General features: G+C 39.7%; 3 protein-coding genes across 3 annotated transcripts; 2 read left to right on the top strand and 1 right to left on the bottom strand.

Annotated features, from left to right (window-relative positions):
- Nucleotides 1-172: 172 nt before the first annotated feature.
- rnf167 (ring finger protein 167) lies at nt 173-6,699 on the bottom strand. The gene is made up of 11 exons (XM_034550540.1): nt 6,480-6,699; nt 6,302-6,378; nt 4,763-4,893; nt 4,604-4,684; nt 4,379-4,516; nt 4,210-4,297; nt 4,033-4,123; nt 3,803-3,908; nt 3,540-3,633; nt 3,275-3,355; nt 173-2,829 (listed from the first exon to the last, which is right to left on the bottom strand). The coding sequence occupies exons 3-11, from the start codon at nt 4,865-4,867 to the stop codon at nt 2,420-2,422; spliced, it is 1,194 nt and encodes a 397-aa protein (XP_034406431.1). The 5' UTR covers nt 4,868-4,893; nt 6,302-6,378; nt 6,480-6,699; the 3' UTR covers nt 173-2,419.
- Nucleotides 6,700-13,917: 7,218 nt separating this feature from the next.
- LOC117742872 (olfactory receptor 52D1-like) lies at nt 13,918-14,886 on the top strand. Its single transcript, XM_034550522.1, has one exon. The coding sequence runs from the start codon at nt 13,918-13,920 to the stop codon at nt 14,884-14,886; it is 969 nt and encodes a 322-aa protein (XP_034406413.1).
- Nucleotides 14,887-17,693: 2,807 nt separating this feature from the next.
- On the top strand, nt 17,694-18,749 carry LOC117742873 (olfactory receptor 2A12-like). Its single transcript, XM_034550523.1, has one exon. It carries the CDS (start codon nt 17,694-17,696, stop codon nt 18,747-18,749), a length of 1,056 nt encoding a protein of 351 aa, XP_034406414.1.
- The last annotated feature ends 781 nt before the right edge of the window (nt 18,750-19,530 follow it).

Below are 19,530 nucleotides of genomic sequence, written 5' to 3' on the forward strand. Positions count from 1 at the left end.
TTGTTATTGGAATTATACTTTATTCATTTCAACGTTTATATCTATCGATTAATATTTTAAAAAGGTAGAACATGTTCAACCAACATAGCCATTTAGAAAAATGGGCTTTACAATAAACCTAAATGATCATGTAGGCCAAGGAAAGTGTTACTTATTTTTTATTTCCCTCAACTCAACAAAAAAGTGACAACACTTCCCGTTTCAATATCATTTATTCCACAAATCACACAATAAATGCTGTTTGATTGTGTTCAGACATCCTACCCACTCTCAAACCTGCTTTATACATGAAAATCATAGTTGACTGTACATGTATTATTTAAGTGTGATACACTAGGCACATTCTAAAAGAAGAATGGAATAATAATAACTTGGGGATTATATTTTTTCATTTGTTTCAGTTCTCTCTAAAATTGAGAGAGAGGAAAAAAGAAATGCACAGTACACATCCTGCAATAAGGAGAAACAAACCTGCTCTATTTTATAACAGAGTATTGCTAACAAGTCCCAATCTAATGTTGTTTAATCAATCCTCAGAAGAATATAAAGTTGGAATGTTATGATTTCAGAGTCCTACTGATTCATCTATGGCACTAAATGCAGTTTACTGAAACAAGCAACAGAACATTTATGCAGCAGCGTTTCCTCAGTGATGCAGTTGTGATGTTCGGTCCAATGTCGTATAGATCAAGTTGAGGTTATAAATTTTTGAATTGCTAAAACAATTCCTACAAAAAAACCTTTATTTCCACTCATAGCTGCGGGTTACTCTAAATTAAAATGACTGATTTCAGATTTTGTCTGACTGATGGAGCAAAAACCCTAAAAACAAATGAACACGGAGGAAACACTGAGTGTGGGTTAATCTGTACTGTGCTTAACAATGTTCACACCCTTTAAGGTAATCAACAGTAACACAAATTACAGTTATGAATTAACAATGTTAAATCAAGGTATCAAAACTGTGCATTTATTTGCAGCAGCGAAACAGTTTGGCTTTAACATTTCTTACGGTTTCCATTTGTACTGCTCTTGATATAATTCAGCAGTTTGGACTCCATCCAGGTCATTTGATCAAATAGAGGAACAAAAAATGTCTTGGTTGACAGTCGCTGAGCTTATTCAAATATTTATGTGCAAATCAAACATGTCTGAGTTGGCTATCTGGATTATTACTGACACTAAACATCTGGAAACACAGGCTGTCTGTGTCGTCACTACAAAAAGAAAAAAGTGGAGCACATTTACAGACCAGGGAATAAAATCATAGCCTTCTAACCAGCAGTATTACATACTAGCAAGACAAGAGGAAAACAAAGGAGTGCGAAATCTTTCCCTTCAATTTCCAAACATTTAACATACACATGTACAAGGCCAATGTAAGGCAATGCTCTTTTGTCCTAAAAACACATCCAGGGTCCCCCGATTCAAAATGTTATGATTCGGTCTAAAAAAATGGAAAAATGCTGTTGAGTATTAATCAATATAACATCAATCAATTTAAAAGACCAAACTCTGTTAATTATCATGTTGTTATTAATTTACAATACGGACTGACCTTCAATTTGTTACTAAAAACCTGAGTTTGTTCAACTTGACAAACTGGATAAAGCTAAACATATTTTCCATAAACCGATCACACATAATTATTAATAACAATTTAAAAGCAGCAGAAATGTATAACATCTTTGCAATATTCTATTATAGCGTCAACTATGGAATCTGAGATAACTGACATTTCAAAGAACTGAAATATGTCAAAAGCGAGTTATGGGTTTTAAAAGATAAAATAAAGACAAACATGTTCCCTCCACGTGCACATCCTTGTCAGGAAAAGATGCAACGCTGATCAAAAGGGCTGTCCGATATAAAACTATTATGATTAAGACAAGAGTCTTCAAACTGCACTAACCTCACCGTAACCGTACATAGAGTATTTAGAAGATCCGCTTTAAGCGTGAGCACAGAATTCCTACGGTTTAGCAACACAGGCTTAACCTCACACTCGCATTTCTACAAAACTTAGATTCAAGTGGCCCACTCTTTTTGTGCAGCACTAGTGTTCAGGTCATGTGGTCAAGTTAAGGATTAAAACATGCATAAGAAAAAAAAAAGGAGGTCTACAGTCAAATATAGGAGTCCAGGAGTGTGTGTGTGTGTGTGTGTGTGTGTGTGTGTGCGTGTGTAGAAGGGAGTTGCTCAATGCTGGATTTAGGTCAAACTCATCAATGCAAGTTTTGACAGTAACAAGCAGACCCCCTCTGGTTACTGGATAAAAGATTCAGTGACAATAAATGTCTAGCTAACCACAAATATGCAAACTATTTCAAAGCATGGTGTGATACCATGCCCCCCATGACACAAAGACCCCCCCAATCATGTAAATCTAAGTAATCTCATTGCGGCTATGTTCCGGCCGTCAGATCTCCACTCCATCCCTACCAATGAGCTGAGTGGTGTCATCATCAGTGTGGAGCCTGTACTCTCCCGCGACATCACTTTCTGAGTCCGTGTCCTCCGGAGGGGAGTGGTAGCCTTCATAACCCAGGATGGGTGAGTCGCAGAGTGCAGGGGAGGCGAGGCACTGGGCAGTAGTGGTGGCTGAATAGGCCCCTGGGCTCCCTGAGGGAGACCCTGGGTTGGAGGGTCGAAGCAGAGGAGTGCGCTCCGTGTCGCCCTCCGCTCCTTCTCCTCGGCCTCGTCCTCCAATTTCCTCCTCAGACTCAGATTCGGAGTGCTCTGTGTTGTTCCGAGTGACGCGCTGTTTGCACACAGGACACGTCTTCTTGGTTTGTGTGAGCCACGGGTCCACACACTTGCAGTGGTAGGCTGACAAAGCAAAAAGAGTGGCAGTGAGAAACAAGGTCTGCAGTGCAGGAGGAAATTAGCCATTTTTAAGTTATGAGGAAAAAAGCTAAAGTTGCTTTATGAATATTTTAATTTGGGGCGCTTCACAGCAGCCCACTGCTCCTTAATTACTAAGGATGGGTCAAATGCTGAGAGGAATTTCCCCAATAAAGGGATCAATAAAGGATAGATGTTAATATTTTGATCCCTTGGCATACAATATTATACTTTTAAAAGATAAACTAGGTCGGGAACAAATGTTGACCTGCAAGAAAGGGCACATTCATGTACATTGTGTTCAAATAGTACAAAAGCTTGCAGCTGCAAGTGTGGCAGATGTACAGTACACATTGTGGGAATCAGTCGAGGTATTTTGCACTGTAACATAGTAATTTCCTAATAACATAAGACCACATCAAATATTTACCATGTGAACAAGGTAAAACTCGCAGCTTGTCTCCTTCTTCATAATCATCCAGACAGATTGCACACACATCATAGTCATCCCCTTCAATAGAGGAGAACAGGTATTAATAACTTTAATAATTCAAATTCACGGGACATATTATCTATTTTGATGAGAACGGGTTCTGTAACTAAAAAGTTCCAGATAGAGTTCCCAAAAAAAGATTTGATTGTTGCAGTTGGATCTTAATATTCCTAAAAAAATAGTAACAGTGAAAGCGCGTTACCTTTACAGAACCTGTGGGTTGGAATCCGCTTCAGTTGTTCCTTGGACAAACGATTTTTCCTTATCCTTTTTCTGTACTGGACACATCGTATAATCTGAACAAAACAAAAGGTTACTGATGACATGAGAACATCCAAGGATGATTTTTTTTTAGCTCCTGTAAGACATTACATGTCATTTAGCTGAGGCTTTTATCCAAAGCAACTTACAATAAGTGCATTAAACCATGAGTACAAAATATAAAATCACATCATGCATACTTACCAAGACGACACACATCACAAGAATGATCATGCCAACTACTCCAGTGAAGGGAATTAGGTAGTACGAGAGTGGAAAAGAAAACTCTGGCTTGAGGATCACGTAGGCCCTGCAGATACCAACATTATCATAAGGAAATTACAGTATGCATTGGTCCATGCACATTTAATGCAAAACAATAAATAAATAAGAAAATGAATTAGTTCTGAAAACGTTGAAATGGTTTTACTTACCCTTGTTCGGGAATTATGAAATTCCTGAGAATTTGAGAGGCATAGTAGCTGGTGAATACAGAGGGGATGTCAATTTCCTCTGCAATAGTGTCTGGAAAATAAAGAAAAAAACAATTTATTAGTAAGACGGTTTATGTAAGGTTTTAAAATGTGTACATTTAATAAAAAGAGAATTACCATTGCTGTAGTTCATATTGAGCAGCTTGTCTGAATACATGTTGTGAACAATCGCAGCACTGTATCCAGCTCTCTGTGCATGCAAGACCTGAAAATCAGTTCCTCACATTAGACCAGTTTGCGTTACGGACACTAAAACATACGCAAATGTCACTCAAACATTACTTGCCTTTATATCAAAATTGCATTCATAGCGTCTAATAAGAGCGATGAATTTGGTGGTGTTGGCATCAAAAGATGGTGGGAATGGAGGAGGAGGGTCTATTGGTGTGCAGCCATTCAGTGGACGGGACACCATTAAAACTCCCTTCACAAACACACACAAACAAGTCGTGTTAAGGACTATGACCTGTGTTTTCATGTATGCAATCTTTCTCCAATACTCTGTGCTCACCATTAGTCCATCTTTAGGAAGAGGGGCGCCAAACAAGGCAGGCAGGTCCTCAAACAACATGGAGGTCATATTGCTATAATGCTGCAAAAACAACATATGCATAAGGACTGACAAACTCTACGGAATCATATTTATACTTAAAGCTTGGAGATTACTTACAGCATAGATATAGGCCTGTGTGGGTGAGGGAACCAGTATGCTGCAGAAAACCACAACAAGGACACTCAATCGAGCTCCTGCGTCCCACACACCATGGTGAGCCATCCTTGGTCGCTTACAGTTGCTCTAAACTGTGACAAAGATATGAGAGAAACACATCGCAACCTGGAGTGAGTAATCCGTCATAACCAGGGGAGAATGCTTCAGGTGGAAGCTGATCTAGCAGTTTGGTTTCCGCCTAGCATTAACATACTGATGCAAATAGACAATTCATGTGGTAAAAAAAAAGGTTATGTTAAAAAGAACTATAAACTGTCTCAGTGGCACACATTAACATGTACTCTATTGTCATGGAGGAGCAGAGTAAACCTAAGCCAAGTACTTTTGGAAGTGATTGTAATTCTGTTACTTTGTGAGAATGCAAATGGTCTCTCGAGACTGATGCATTAGAATGACTTTAAACTGCCCAGGTTTGCTGACAAATTGGATTGATTATGTGCCAAGCTATACCTTTAATGTAGTTATATGCAGTTTAACAAATCACTATAGTGGTTGGTATCATGTAGAAAAGTTATTAAAGATTGTTTATCTTGGAGCTAACCTGATAAGGTTTGCTGTTAAAAAATTAAGTCTTTAACCAATCAAAGTCTCTAGATCTTTGTTGTTAACCTTGATTATTCTGTTTAGAACCAGACACAAAATAATAGTGTGTTATTAGAGTCTTAAGAAACTATTCTGTTGAGTAACACAGGACCACTCTCCTGCCGTTGAACAGATATAAGGAAAACCAGATCCAGAGATTGTCAACATAACCGAATGCTCAAAAAACTAAATAGTCGGTATCCTTGTCTGCTTTTACAATTTGATTTTGAATAAATGCAAACGATGATCAACACAATGGAGTGCAAAAAACAAAAATATTTGACTTCAGCTCTTGTTATTAATGATACGTTTGGATGTATGCAACAGTTACTTATTACAGAAAATGGGCTAAGAAGCAAACTACATTGGGATACAATACGCGCAATGGTCAGGTGACTTGCGCTGGTAAACAAGACCGTAACACAACGATGTGTTCACGTGCTCCGAGGCCTAAGAATGTAACGTTAGGCTACTTCATGACTCTAGATAGCAATCGACCCAGAGCCCTGTCTCTTGTTTGTAGTGTTACCAAGATAACACGCAGGAATCTACGGTGCGTATGTTTACCAACGCATCCGTGTTGTTGTAACCGCCTAAAGGGAGTTAGTGGAGGAACAATCTGCTGCGTTGCTTTCCCCCAAAAGCTAGTTATGTAGCATGAGCTAGCTAATGTCTCCTCTCGCTTACACGTCTTGAGAAACATCACCGGGGCTGCTGCTGGCAGAATATTACTTTACGTTAAAGTAGACTGAAGTGCTGCCATTCACATTCAGGTTAGTTAGCTATGCCCTCGAGTGTTGTAAACGTCTCATGCACAATAATAAATGACAGAAATGCAGGCCAGCGTCACAGAAGTTATCGCAGTCGTGTTATTGTGAGCTAGCTAACGTTACATACCTCAGTATCCTGATAATATCTGCTTCGTGGAGATTGTAATGCGACGTCAAACCCAGTCGTCTCACCTGCGTTTCTCACTAGTCATTGCGGGGGAAACGATTAACGTTAAATGTATTATTTAAAGCATCTCGATAACCTTATCGATCCACTCACAAACAACAAAGACGAAAGGGATTACCGGTGACGTTTTGCTCGTACAAGCAAAGAGCAGCTCCGTAACGGATTACTGCAGGTCTTCTTTGTAGTACATCATATCATACACACTTAGTGGCGACTGGCAATATGTGTATCCACCGCAATGGAAGACACTTCGCCTTTGTGATCGGTTCTTAGCTTGCTGCTAGGTTTGTTTGTTATTGCTTCTTGCTCCCTGGTCTTCTTCGTGTTGTGACGGCAGATTGACTCACCAGCATACTGACCCACTGCGCCACCAGCGGTCACAAGGCGGAACAGCAACCTTTCAGCTTTCGGGTGCATTACCGCCACCCACGAATCTGGAGTGTGCATTTAAGGAAAGTAAATATCTTATACGAAAAACAAACAAACAAAAATAAAAATAAAATGAATTCTTATATTGTATTCATTATTCTTGTTGACTCTAAATATTCTTATCACTAGACCTTTTCTTGCATTAATTATATTTCCCTCTCCCACCCATCTTATTTTTTAATGTGTCTCTCTACATGGTCCACAGTTTCTTCTTCTACTTCACATAATTCACTCTTTCCAAAGTTTCCATTATTATTTTTTCTAATAACATAGACCACTTTAGCTAATGGAACACTTATATTTAAATTAACGATATCTCTCCCACTCTTCAAAGCCCTTTTGCTGCTTTAACCGCCTTCTCATTGCCATCGACTCCAACATGGGCCGGGACCCTGTTTGCAGAGTTTAACAGGATATCCACCACTGACATGCAGAATGACTTTTTTAATGCTGTGGACCGCTACACATCACGCTTTGTCACAATCTTCAAGTCCAAGAAAGAAACACAACCATCCTTTTACAAATTAAAAGTTGAATTCATAATCGAGGAAACGCACTTTTGCTCAATTTAACACTCTCCGGTATGGTGGACATAAACTGTGGCAGGACTCTTGTCTACTTATACTGTTATACTGTTACATTGGGTTTTAGTATTTAGTATTCAACTTTCCACTTGTAGCCGCAGTTAAGGTTAGATCGTCTTGCTTTGATTTAAATGACTCCATGAAAGAAACACCTGGCCCCAGTTGGACTCCTGTGGCTTCAATGGGCCAGAACCACCGCTGAGCAGCACCAAGTCTGCAGTTGCACTTTCATGAGGAACATGTTGCAGCTTAGTCTAGTCGGTTTACACCTGGCTGCTGAGAGCAGTTCACTCGGTTCTCCAATAGAGTGTGCTACAGCTCAGTGTGTAGTTATTTTATGATTCATAGTTTCCTTTCACATTTTTTATTCAGATGGCATTGCATGTGTGTAAACTAGAGGGTGCATAGTATTCAGACGGCATGCATCAGATTACAATAGTCTGAAAGAAGCTCTCAAAACATTGGAAGATTTCTCACTTTCATCAGGGTCAAAAATAAATCAAAGCAAAACTTTATATATTTTTTTGGGAGCATTGTTTGTATTTGACAGACCCTCAGCTATCACAAAGCTGACATAACACTGGAGCAGGATGGACAGTGGGAATCTCTGTCGTGTCCATGATCACTACATGCACAACCTGGCCTCACTCCCAACTCGTCAAATAGAGACGCTCAGAGCAGCTGACGTAGAATAAAAAGAAGAGTGGTTGGTAGTGTAGGGTGGGTGGATGGGCCAAACACAAACTCAGGGCTTCCATCCAAGAGAGCACTGTTCATGTCCTGTGCAAAGTTAAAAGTCAAAGCGACATATTGTCACAAGAATCGGTAGCCACGTGAGTTGTAAAATATTCAATACAATGACGCTCTTTTCCAAACCTAACTGAGTTCTTTTGTTGCCTAAATATAACTTATTAACCAGCTACTTGGCTTCAGGAGTTATAAACCTCCTCTGAAAGTCAGTCCACTACAGCAGTTGCTGCAGACTCTTGCTTCCAAAGCTAAGTTAGTAGACCCTGGCCCATTGGGTCCCGCTGCACCTTCTCATAATCATGACGCAAGAATGAAAATGCATTGATGCAATGGAATTATGCCAAATGAATACTGATGGAACACAAACAGAAATGTCATGTGAACTTATAAAACTCATACACAATTCTTCTTCCTCCTCCTTTTTTGGACTTTTCTGCTATTCTTTTCCTTCAGCTGCCATCTTTTGCAATATGACTCAGACATGGTGGGTTTGGTTGCTTTCGTCAAACTCGCTTATCACAAATTAATTAGAGTAGCAAGTGAGTTATAATCCTAAGATTATGAACTGATGGTGATTCATAAAGATCAATCATCGGCCTGTAAAGAATGCAGCTCTAACTAGTCTCTTATTGTCTATTGTACATTCTTGAGTTCTTCTTCCAAAACAAACATGCAGCTTATTAAATTAGAGAAACAGATTACATTTGCCATACAAGTGGCAGTCTTTCTGCCCAACAATATATTAAGTGTTTAAATCACATTTATTTTCTAATATTCAGACCAAAGTTACATGTAAAAAAGACAAAACAAGCATGGACATTTTATGGACATTTTTACTCCACGTCAGCAATTTTAACTGCATTAAACGCAGCACAAACATTACAAGCAGTTAATTTAATATTCCAAAGTCCACCCTGTTACATCAGTAAAAGGCCAAATATGATCCTCGAATAAACGTCATCCGTCTGACTCATCTTGGTCCTTTACCAGTCTGCTAGGAGGGACCAGATATGCATTCCCATCTCAAGGCATTCAGCTCTCATAGAAAATGAGACACACAGCACCTGAAAATAAACAAGTAACAACTTATAACAATCAGCATTCGAAAATAAATATATTCACATTTTGCATCTAACCATCCAAACTTACAAGAAGCCTTTTCCGCAGCCCAGAGGTCCAAAGAACAGTTCTGTTGGGAGGCAAACCTTTCTGCACGCTCCACTTAGACTGGGGCAAGACCAAGGAAAGGATGCAGCCTCATTCTCCACAACTGTAATGATGGAAAACATCGTAGCTATGTTTAATATCAAATCATTTTGCAGTAAAATGATCTATAATCTCTGGAAGCGTTAACATGCGGATCAGAGCAACAAAAACGTGCAAAGATGTTTCATTAAGACTTACCGTTAAGCAGCAACACAACCAAGAGCGCCAACACAACCACGCGATAACAAGACATCCTTGCGTCTGATACTGTTGCTCCGAAATGAGGGTCAGGCCCAGGTCTGTTTGTATGTTGGTCAGTAGGGAGGAGTGAAGATAATTTGAAGCAGCATACTGGTCACTTGGTTTTATATTACTAAATTACAAGAATCCTAAAGAGAGCATGCTTTTCTTAATCACATTTTAGAAACTTGCAGCACTGTGTTAAACCTGTGACCACATGTTTGTCATGAGACAAGAGAAACAACAACCCCGAGAAGCTCATTTAAAACCTGTGCACATGTTTAACACTCATTGCTTTCTGAGATTAAAGAGGTTCCACATAAAACTTCAGTGAAGTAGAATCGATTTTTAAATTCCAGGTTTAACATTGTGAAAGAATCCCAGAAAGAATCACCATAATCAAATATGGTCAGTTTCCGTCTGTGTGTACATGTTAACACAAACATGTTAATTCAGCCTTTAATTCAGCCAATGGTTAGTTGGGCCCTCCTTTGAGGGTCATACATTTACCATAAACTAGTGACGCATTTAGTAGATTTAGTCCATTAAGTTATGATGAAGTCTGATTTTGAGCAGCAGTCACTTCTCAGTGTTGAAACCAACCAAACGCAACAAAACCACTAGAAAATGCTGGCATTTAATCGGATTATCAAACAAAATCCAGACTACCACTGATTGTAGTAATATTGTTGCTGTTTAGGGTCACCAGTGAAGTAGAGGAGCTGCATCTGAATGGAGTTGTATATCACAAGTAAAATACTAGTCAATTTACAATAATTGCCGGTACCAGGTTTGGCTACCATGTGGGTCTGCAAAAAACTGCTCATCAGGGTGTTTACAAACACACACACACACACACACACACACACACACACACACACACACACACACACTCTGGGAGCAATCGTAGGTTCAGTATTGGGTACAATATAATGCCCAAAGACAATTTGTTATGCGTCTGGAAGAACATGGGGATGCAACCGACATTTTTCCCATAAATTGACAACCCGCTCTTCCTCCTGAACCAAAGCTACCAGCATATGAAATAAATTTGTCAACACAAAATTTCATCTGTAAGTACGATCCGGTACTGATCAGATTTGAAAAGATACACAGAAATAATACACAACTATAATAAATTATTGTTGCGATTTAGATGAGCTCCAAGGTCACGACCCCTCGGACAGTTGCATCACTGTTGCATCAGTGTTCCCCCACGGGAAGCCATTAGTGTTTTTCTCTCATCCCTTGTCTTTGTTCTCAAGGTGCTGTACGAAGAGGTCTCACCTGACGGGTGGCAAAACAGTGTTATCTAATTGCTTTCTAGAGCAATGGACACAAAGTGGACTAATGATCTCTCACGAGTGTGTTTATCCTCTTATGGCTTACATCATCCCTGCTGAAAAATATATTCTGAAGGCATTTGTGGTACTTGAATTAGGCGTCCATTATTTACATATTTATTTCATTGGTAGAGATCACACAGAAAAGTTTAGAATTTTAGGGATTCTTTTTAGGGGTGGTGGGGGGGTAACTCCCACAATCCTCTGTGCGGTTCTAACCACCCGGGCCAGGTCCCTCCTGTTCTCTGCTGTGCAGCTGGAGTACCACACAGTAAAGCACTGACAGAGGATGCTTTCTATCACACTTCTGTAAAAGTTAACCAGAAGTTCAGGGGGCAGGCCAGCTTGTTTTAGCTTCCTCAGGAAGAAGAGCCTCTGCTGGGCTTTCTTCACCAGGTGCGATGTGTTCAGGGACCAAGTAAGGTCTTTAGTAATGTGGAGTCCCAGGAATTTGATGCTGTCCACCCAGGGTGTGGTCTTCCTGGATCTCCTGAAGTCCACTATGACTTCCTTGGTATTGGTCTTGGTGGCATTCAGGACCAGGTTGTTGTCCGAGCACCAGATGTTGGACCTCCTGTCTGTAGTGCGTCTCATCGTTGTTTGAGATGAGTCCCATCACAGTGGTGTCGTCGGCAAACTTCACTATTTTGTTAGCGGAATAGATGGGTGAGCAGTCCTGGGTGAAGAGGGTGAAGAGGGTGAAGAGGGCTGGCCTGAGCACACAGCCCTGAGGTGCACCAGTGTTCAGGATGGTGGTTGTCAATGTTAGGTTCCCTATCCTCACATTCTGTGGTCTATTTTGATAAAAAGTCCAGAATCCATGAACAGAGTAATGTGGAAAGTCCAAGGTTTTTGAGTTTAAGCACAAGTTTATGGGCGATGATAGTATTGAAGGCAAACCTGAAGTCAATGAAGAGCATCCTGACATATGTGTTAGGGTGCTCCAGGTGAGACAGGGCTGTATGAAGGGTGATGGAGACCACGTCCTCCGTAGACCTGTTTGCTTGGTAGGCAAACTGGTGGCTGTCTAGATCTGCTGGGAGGAAGTTCTTGATGTGTGATAGGATCATTCTCTCGAAGCACTTGGTGATGACTGGGGTCAGGGCGACTGGGCGGTAGTCGTTGAGGCAGGTGACTGCGGTCTTTTCGGGACAGGGACAATGCTGGTGGCTTTAAGGCAGGTGGGGACTGCAGCTTGTTGCAGCGAGAGGTTGAAGATGTTAGTGAACACCCCTGTCAGCTGGTCGGCACGGGTCTTCAGTGTGCGGAAGAGTGTCTGCTCCTCCTCCTCGAGCTGGGTCTTCTTAGCTGTTGCTCCGCTGTGCTGTCTATCAAAGCGGGCAAAATAGCGGTTCAGGGTGTCGGGGAGGTCACTATCCTGACTGATCCGTGTGGTGCTGCTCTTGTAGTCAGTCAAGGTTATAATTCCTCTCCACATGCTTTGGGGGTCGTTATTCTCAAAGTGTCTCTCAATGCGTTGTTTGTATCTTCGCTTGGCCTCCCTGATGCCTTTCTTCAGGTCCCTCCGGGCACTTTTGTAGGCCGGTATGTCACCAGACCTGAAAGCGGCGTCTCTTGCTCCAAGCAGTAGCCGCATGTTTCTGTCCAACCAGGGTTTTTGATTTGGAAACACTTTGAAGGTTTTGGTGGTCATCACCGTCTCAGTGCAGAAGTGTAGGTAGGCCAGGATAGCCGAGGAGTACTCCTCCAGATCAGCTCCCTGTGCAAACACTTCCCAGTCCGTGCTTTCAAAGCAGTCCTGTAGAAGTGAAGCAGCATCCTTGCTCCATACTTGAATGGTTTTGACGGCTGGTCTTGTTTTTGAATTATTGGTTTATATGATGGAGTCATTATCAGAGAGAGGTGGTCTGATAAGCCAAAGTGTGGAGATGGTGCAGCTTTGTAAGCTCCCGAGATGTTGGTATACACCTGGTAAACCAAAGTACGAGGTGCTGATATTCAGGTCTGTAATGTGCTGTTACATATAAAAGAACATATCACTTGGACACCACACTTTCACACACTGAGGCATGAATGTCCAGCAGTCATTTTTTAAACTTCTAATCTAAATCTAAAACACATTGTGACATGCTGTGTCGTGCACATCCTCACAACTGCCTTGCTCAGTCCTCTAGTTTTGGGAGGCCTTGTCTCTCCTGAATGGACAGGAAGGCCAGATGTTAGTTCTAGTGAAGCTCCTCCTAAGTGGTAGTGGAGGAATTCAGTTGTCCTGTTTAATCTTTCTGACTTCCCTCTCACAGGTGAAAATACTTGCATTGACTGTGTCTAGTAGTGTGTGTTTTGACATGTTTTGCAGAAAGCCAAGCTTTCTCACTTGGAATATGAGTGCCGCGGCCGCCATCTTTGAGTCTGCGCTGTGCCCTCATGTTTGCCTCTCGTTTTATTTACCCTTTTGGTCAGTTGACCATTTTAGGCACTGCTACTTTAGGAGACCTCAATGCCACACTCTGATTGTCTGGTAGAGATTCAGTTGTGTTTTTTAAAATGTTTCTTCAATTAAACATGGACATTGATCATTTGCCTGATGGCTGGTTAAAACATACACAAACACAGGTGACGTGGACTGCTGTACACTTTGGTAACTGTGGTAACAAACTCTGATGAATAGCACGCAACTGGTCTACCGTGAGCAATGTTTTAAGGGAGGTGCAAACCTTGAGCTGCACGCTGCACATGTTGCGTGGAGACGGTGGTCATGCAGGTAGAGAGAAGACTAACTGTGTTTCTGTACTACCAGAACCAGTTGATAATTACTAAGCAAGTACTAATTACAGTTTCCAATTAAATTGGTTTTGAAATATTTGCCTGCCCGGGTGACTTAAGGCTCAAAGTTGGTGTAAATTTGATGTTTGCTACCAACAACTTATTAATATCATGTTCAAAATATTTTCCTTTTCTATAAAATGTATGTGATACTGCATTAATGTTCTGGCAATTGAAATTGTGTTAAGATTGAATACGTCTTTCTTTTCAGGCTTGAAACATGGACAATACAACAACACTAACATTCACAATGACTGCATACACGGCCATGGAAAACTACAAACATGGGCTCTTCACTCTGTTCCTCCTGCTGTACTGTATTATTATCATTTTGAATTCTCTGCTCATTACTGTCATGCATCAAAACAAAGCGTTGCATCAACCTATGAACGTGTTTGTGTGTATGTTATCCATGAATGAAATGTATGGCAGTACTTCGTTGTTTCCTGCAATTATGTTTGTGCTCATGTCCGAGACGCATGAAATAGTTGTGAAGTGGTGTATGGCTCAAGTGTATTTCCTACACACATACGCAGCTGCAGAGTTTTTAATTTTAGCTGTTATGGGTTACGACAGATATGCTGCCATCTGTTTCCCACTACATTACCACAGCATCATGTCTAATTCAAAGATAGGCATGCTTGTTGCATTCGCAGGTCTATGTCCACTCATTGTGTTTGCATGTTTTTACTCGCTAACCTTGCAGCTAAGCTTCTGTGGAAAAGTCATGCCAAAACTATACTGTGTGAACATGGAGCTGGTCAAAAATTCATGTTCAAATAGTAGCATATTGTACATAAGTACCGTGGGACTTGTACATTTTCCTTTGTTTATTATGCCTCAGGTAGTGACGATTGCTTTCTCTTATGTGAAAATCTTAAGAGTGTGTAGGAATCTATCAAGTGAGTCCCAGAGAAATGCTCTTAAAACATGTGTGCCACATTTGTTGTCTTTGCTAAACTACACCATAGGTTCCTTTTTTGAAATTATGCAAACTAGATTTGACATGACTTATATTTCTATTGAGACAAGAATCTTCCTGTCCTTGTACTTTCTCATCATTCCACCGATTGCCAACCCGATGCTTTATGGACTCGGTAGTCAAATAGTCAGAGTTCATATCCTGAATCTGTTAGTTCGATACAAGATCCTGCCAACAAACTTAGTAAAGGTGGTGACTGTAGCTTAAATACAGACTATTATACATTGTAGTGTCATTTATCATTATTAGTGCTATAGACACTACACTGAGGGCAAAAGTCTTTCATATTCAAATGTGTATAACACAATTTCTTAGTCATGCTTTTAATGAAGTGGTTATTCTCACATGCCATATGGGTTCTCATAACCCTTTGTCTTGCCTTTGAGTCTTTACCTTTATTTGTGATGGCGCTAAAGATAAATAAAATTAAACAATAGTCGTGGTTCAAATTCGGAAGTAATAAAAAGCCATATTTTAACCACTTGAATAGATGATATACTATTGTGTTAACTCATATTTATGGTAGTAAACAGTGCTCTGTCTCAGAAATACATGAATTATGTGTTCATATAATATTTTATTGTACAGGATTGCATTTGCTTTGTCACAATTATAATGCACATTATTGACCCTCTCTTTAGTTCTAGAAAAAATGATATTGTCGAATGTTTGTTTTTTAGACCTTTAATAAGAAGAGGCAGAACATTGTCATGTCTCACAACATTTGCTTATAATTTGTTGCACCGCATTTGTGTGTTCATTTTAATTGTGCACTTTACAGGTTTATTTGATCATTAATGTCAACAGGAATAAATCTGAATATATGAACGTGTGTGTGTGTGTGTGTGTGTTTCAAGAGTAAAGACATGATCAAAACTATGTTTAGTTTGAGCATCCAGTTGTTCAACAATTAAAATGTAAGATGTCCTGTAGCAGCAGTTGAGTTAAATGAGATCTTTATTTGCCAAACAACTATTTTAATCACTGGTTTGCAGGTTTAGTGCAAAAACATTTTCACCACAAGGCTTTCATTTATTCTGTACTCGTATTTTAGTAAAATTGGACCCGTCCTAAAGTTAGAGTCTAATTTAAAATGGCATGAATCATTATGGATCAGGAAGTTTAACATATCCCTGTTGGTTTCCCAGAATGCTGCATGTTTGCCACTAAACAGTCTCCAGTATCCTTTGCAGCAGCTGTCTCAGAAAACATATCACACTGACAAACTGAAGCTCTTGTACATTTCCTGACCATTTAACTTCATTCACATAATAAAATAATGAATGAAGCAAGGATAAAATGCACAAATCCCAAACGTAATTCAGAGCGTGGAATGGCAACTGAAAATCCGACAGTATTCAATATTGTCCATCCTTATGGTTACTTTTGTATTATAAAAATAAAAGTTAGACCAGAGCATGAAGGTAAAGTAGGGGCAGTGAGTGAGTAAATTAATCCAAGATCAAGTGTAGATGAAGATTTCAGGTTTTTGGATGACTTTCTGTGCAGTATTACAGAAACAAATGGCCTTATTGACCTGTGATCAGAACCCCTGAAGAGGATTTGACCTCTCTGCGTCCAGCCTGACCCGCAGAGTCAAAGGGCATCGTTCCAAGGCTTTAATTTGAAGTGACATTACTAGCTGGGTGTGCTAGTGTGTTAACCTTTGAATGCAGGGCTCATCGCAAGTCAATAAGATAACACTGATGTTTAATCACAATAATATTGGCTGCTTCCACGCAACAACATTTTTCTTTGTACTTGTAGTACAAACTGCGGCTGCCCTTACAAAGCACATACTGCACTCCATTGGGACATAATACTTTGTCATAACATTGAACTTTGACCCTTTTCCTCATATCTGCACAGAGGACTTGAGGTCAGAATGGCCAGATGAGCGTGCTGGCTGGCATACTGCAAAATGCAACCGGATGCAATAGGACATCCTGGTATTTTTCACATACTTTATTTGACAAATTTGACACATTTTGACAAAATAATTTGAGACATACTGAATCGTTTTCTTGCATACTAAAACATTTGGTGGTAAGGGTATTAAAACACACAGATATTTATACTGCTAGATTAACAGTTTTCTTCTTTTTTTTTAGGGTTGCACTGTTTGTTTGCAAAACGATCTGATCAGTCATCATCTATGTTCCCATTTGTGTTCAGTTTGGTGGTCAGATTTGTCTGTTTACGTTTGTTCAGTTTCTGTTAAGTTGCTGTTAAAGGTGTCATGTGTTTTGTAAATTGTTTGCTTTATTTTTGAGGAAACAAAAACCCTCTTTCTGATGCGACTCCTCATGCCAGCCAGCTTGGCCATTCACAATCATCATATTTTAGTTTCATTTAAATGATCCTATCTAAATTTAGCTTGTGTTTAACCTACATTTTACAGTACATGTTACATGTCAAGATGTGTTCAGTTCAGCAATTCTTTATCTACACTTGTTTTTTACCGTTGTCTATATCATATATATCATATATCATATATATATAAGTGGAATTCTCTGTCACTGTTTTGAGAATTTGCCGGGGAACCCGGGAGGGAGCTCAACGGACTAACACACTCATTAACGGACAGTGTTACATCCCCGTGGAAGCAATTAGGAAGTGCTTTATCATGAGAGATCATCCTTGACCTGTACACAACAGAATGTGTGACGTAACTTTGGTAAAACAGGTGTAAACAAATTATCAATATCACTGACTGACACTGGCTGAAAAAAGGACAAGGACATTACAAAAGCTGCTCAGTGCAGAGAAATGAGTCCCAGGTGGAACGCATCTCATCTCATCTCAACGTAGGCCTGGAGCACAGGTTGATTTGATTCTGTTATGTTATTGTTTTTTATGAATTGTAACTTTGAACTTTTTAATTTCAAGTAAAACGCTTTAGCATTATTGTATTTGTTACACTCGTGCCAATCACGCATATTACATTGAATTGTGCAACATTGCACTGTATAGTCTGGATTACTCAGATGCTGTATGATACATCTTTTGTCAGCATGAAGAACTTCTCTGCCGTGACATACATTCATCTATCAGATTACTATGGAATGGAGGACCAGAAGCCAGTGTACTTCTGCATGTTCCTGATTATATACATAACCATAGTTGCTGAAAATATTGTGTTAATCGGAGTGGTGTATTTTGAAAAAACTCTGCATGATCCAATGTTTCTTTTGCTGTCGAACTTGGCTGTGAACGGTCTGTATGGAAGCACTGCCTTACTGCCAGCACTGCTGAGCAACTTGGTGTCCGACTCATATGAGATATCTCTAGCGTTTTGTCAGATACAGATCTATGTTGTACACACATATGCCGTCACCGAATTCACAATTCTAGCAGCTATGAGTTATGATAGGTATGTGGCTATTTGTTATCCGCTGCTTTATCATACAATCATGTCACAGAGAGTTGTTAAAATCATTGTCTTTACGTGGATTTACCCAATGCTGGCATTTCTCATTGTTTTTATTTTCACTCTTCGGCTGCGGCTTTGTGAGAGAACCATAGACAAGGTGTACTGTATGAACTACTTACTGGTCAAACTTGCCTGTACAGACACAGCTATTGTTAACATAGTTGGCCTAGTATCTGCAGCTTTATTTGTAATTCCACAACTTATCATGATCTTTTATTCATATGCACACATCCTGAGGATATGTGTATTGTCATTCAGAGAATCCAAGCTCAAGGCCCTCCGGACTTGTACCCCCCACCTGTTCGCAGTAACTAACTACTCCATCGGATGCCTTTTTGAAATAGCACAAAGTCGATTCAAAATGAGTCACCTGTCTTACCAAAGCAAGTTGTTTTTATCTCTGTACTTTTTGATATTCCCACCCATTCTGAATCCCACAATCTACGGTCTGAGTATTCAAGTCATAAGGGCAAAACTTGTTAAGCTTTTCAGCAGAAAAAGCTGGCATGTCACTCATAATGTAGCCGAGAGGTCTGTTGTTATGGTGCATTCAAAGTGTGTTCTGCATGTTGCTGTGAAGACTGAGGCCTCGGGAAACAAATTACATACAAATATCCTGTCTTTCCATGTAGCTTAATCACATTTGCTATGTTTAGATCATAAATAATACATTTGTCATCCCAACAAATACTATAGTCTTTTTGTTATATCTAAAGTTTGTAAATCTAATTTGATAGAGCAAACTAATTCTAGTGTTCTATTTGTTTATTATTTATTTTGTTCTATTTGGACTTAATTAATATAGCCCAAATATTCCACTCACCAGTCAGTGATATCCTATTATTCCATTCATTTGCCTCCTCCTGTTATTGAAAATATTTATTGGCATGATTTTCTTTTTTTTTAAATAACGGGTTGAATGTTTTTTGACATGAATCATACATTTGAATTGTGCATCGCATGTTGTCTATTTATGGGATACTGTGCACAGAGATAATAATTCAACATAATAACAATAAACTCTAGGCCAGCTTGCAATAATCAGGATACTCATATGTATGCACCTATTTTATGGGATTTCCTGTCATGCTTTGTGCAAGTCAGCTATTGTTTGTCAACAAAGGCATGTGTAAAAACATAAAAACATAAGTAACTGGAGCCCAGAGCCCTTCTTCTCCACCCACATACTCCTTTTAGCTTAGAGGCAGAGGCCATACATCATACAGGCCACGACTAGGTAGAAATGTGTCTTCTATACGTGTGTGAGACCTGTACAGTTACTATCGTGTCTGGAGTGAACCTTGCATTAAGTCACCTTTCTGCATCCTAAACCAGTTGAAGTGGAACAATTTATTCCTGTTTCACTCCAACCGGTTTATTTTTTTGGAAATATGAGATTCCATAATTGATATTTGTGT

Source organism: Cyclopterus lumpus, chromosome 14 (genome assembly GCF_009769545.1).
Source record: "Cyclopterus lumpus isolate fCycLum1 chromosome 14, fCycLum1.pri, whole genome shotgun sequence".
In the NCBI taxonomy this organism is placed as follows: domain Eukaryota; kingdom Metazoa; phylum Chordata; class Actinopteri; order Perciformes; family Cyclopteridae; genus Cyclopterus; species Cyclopterus lumpus.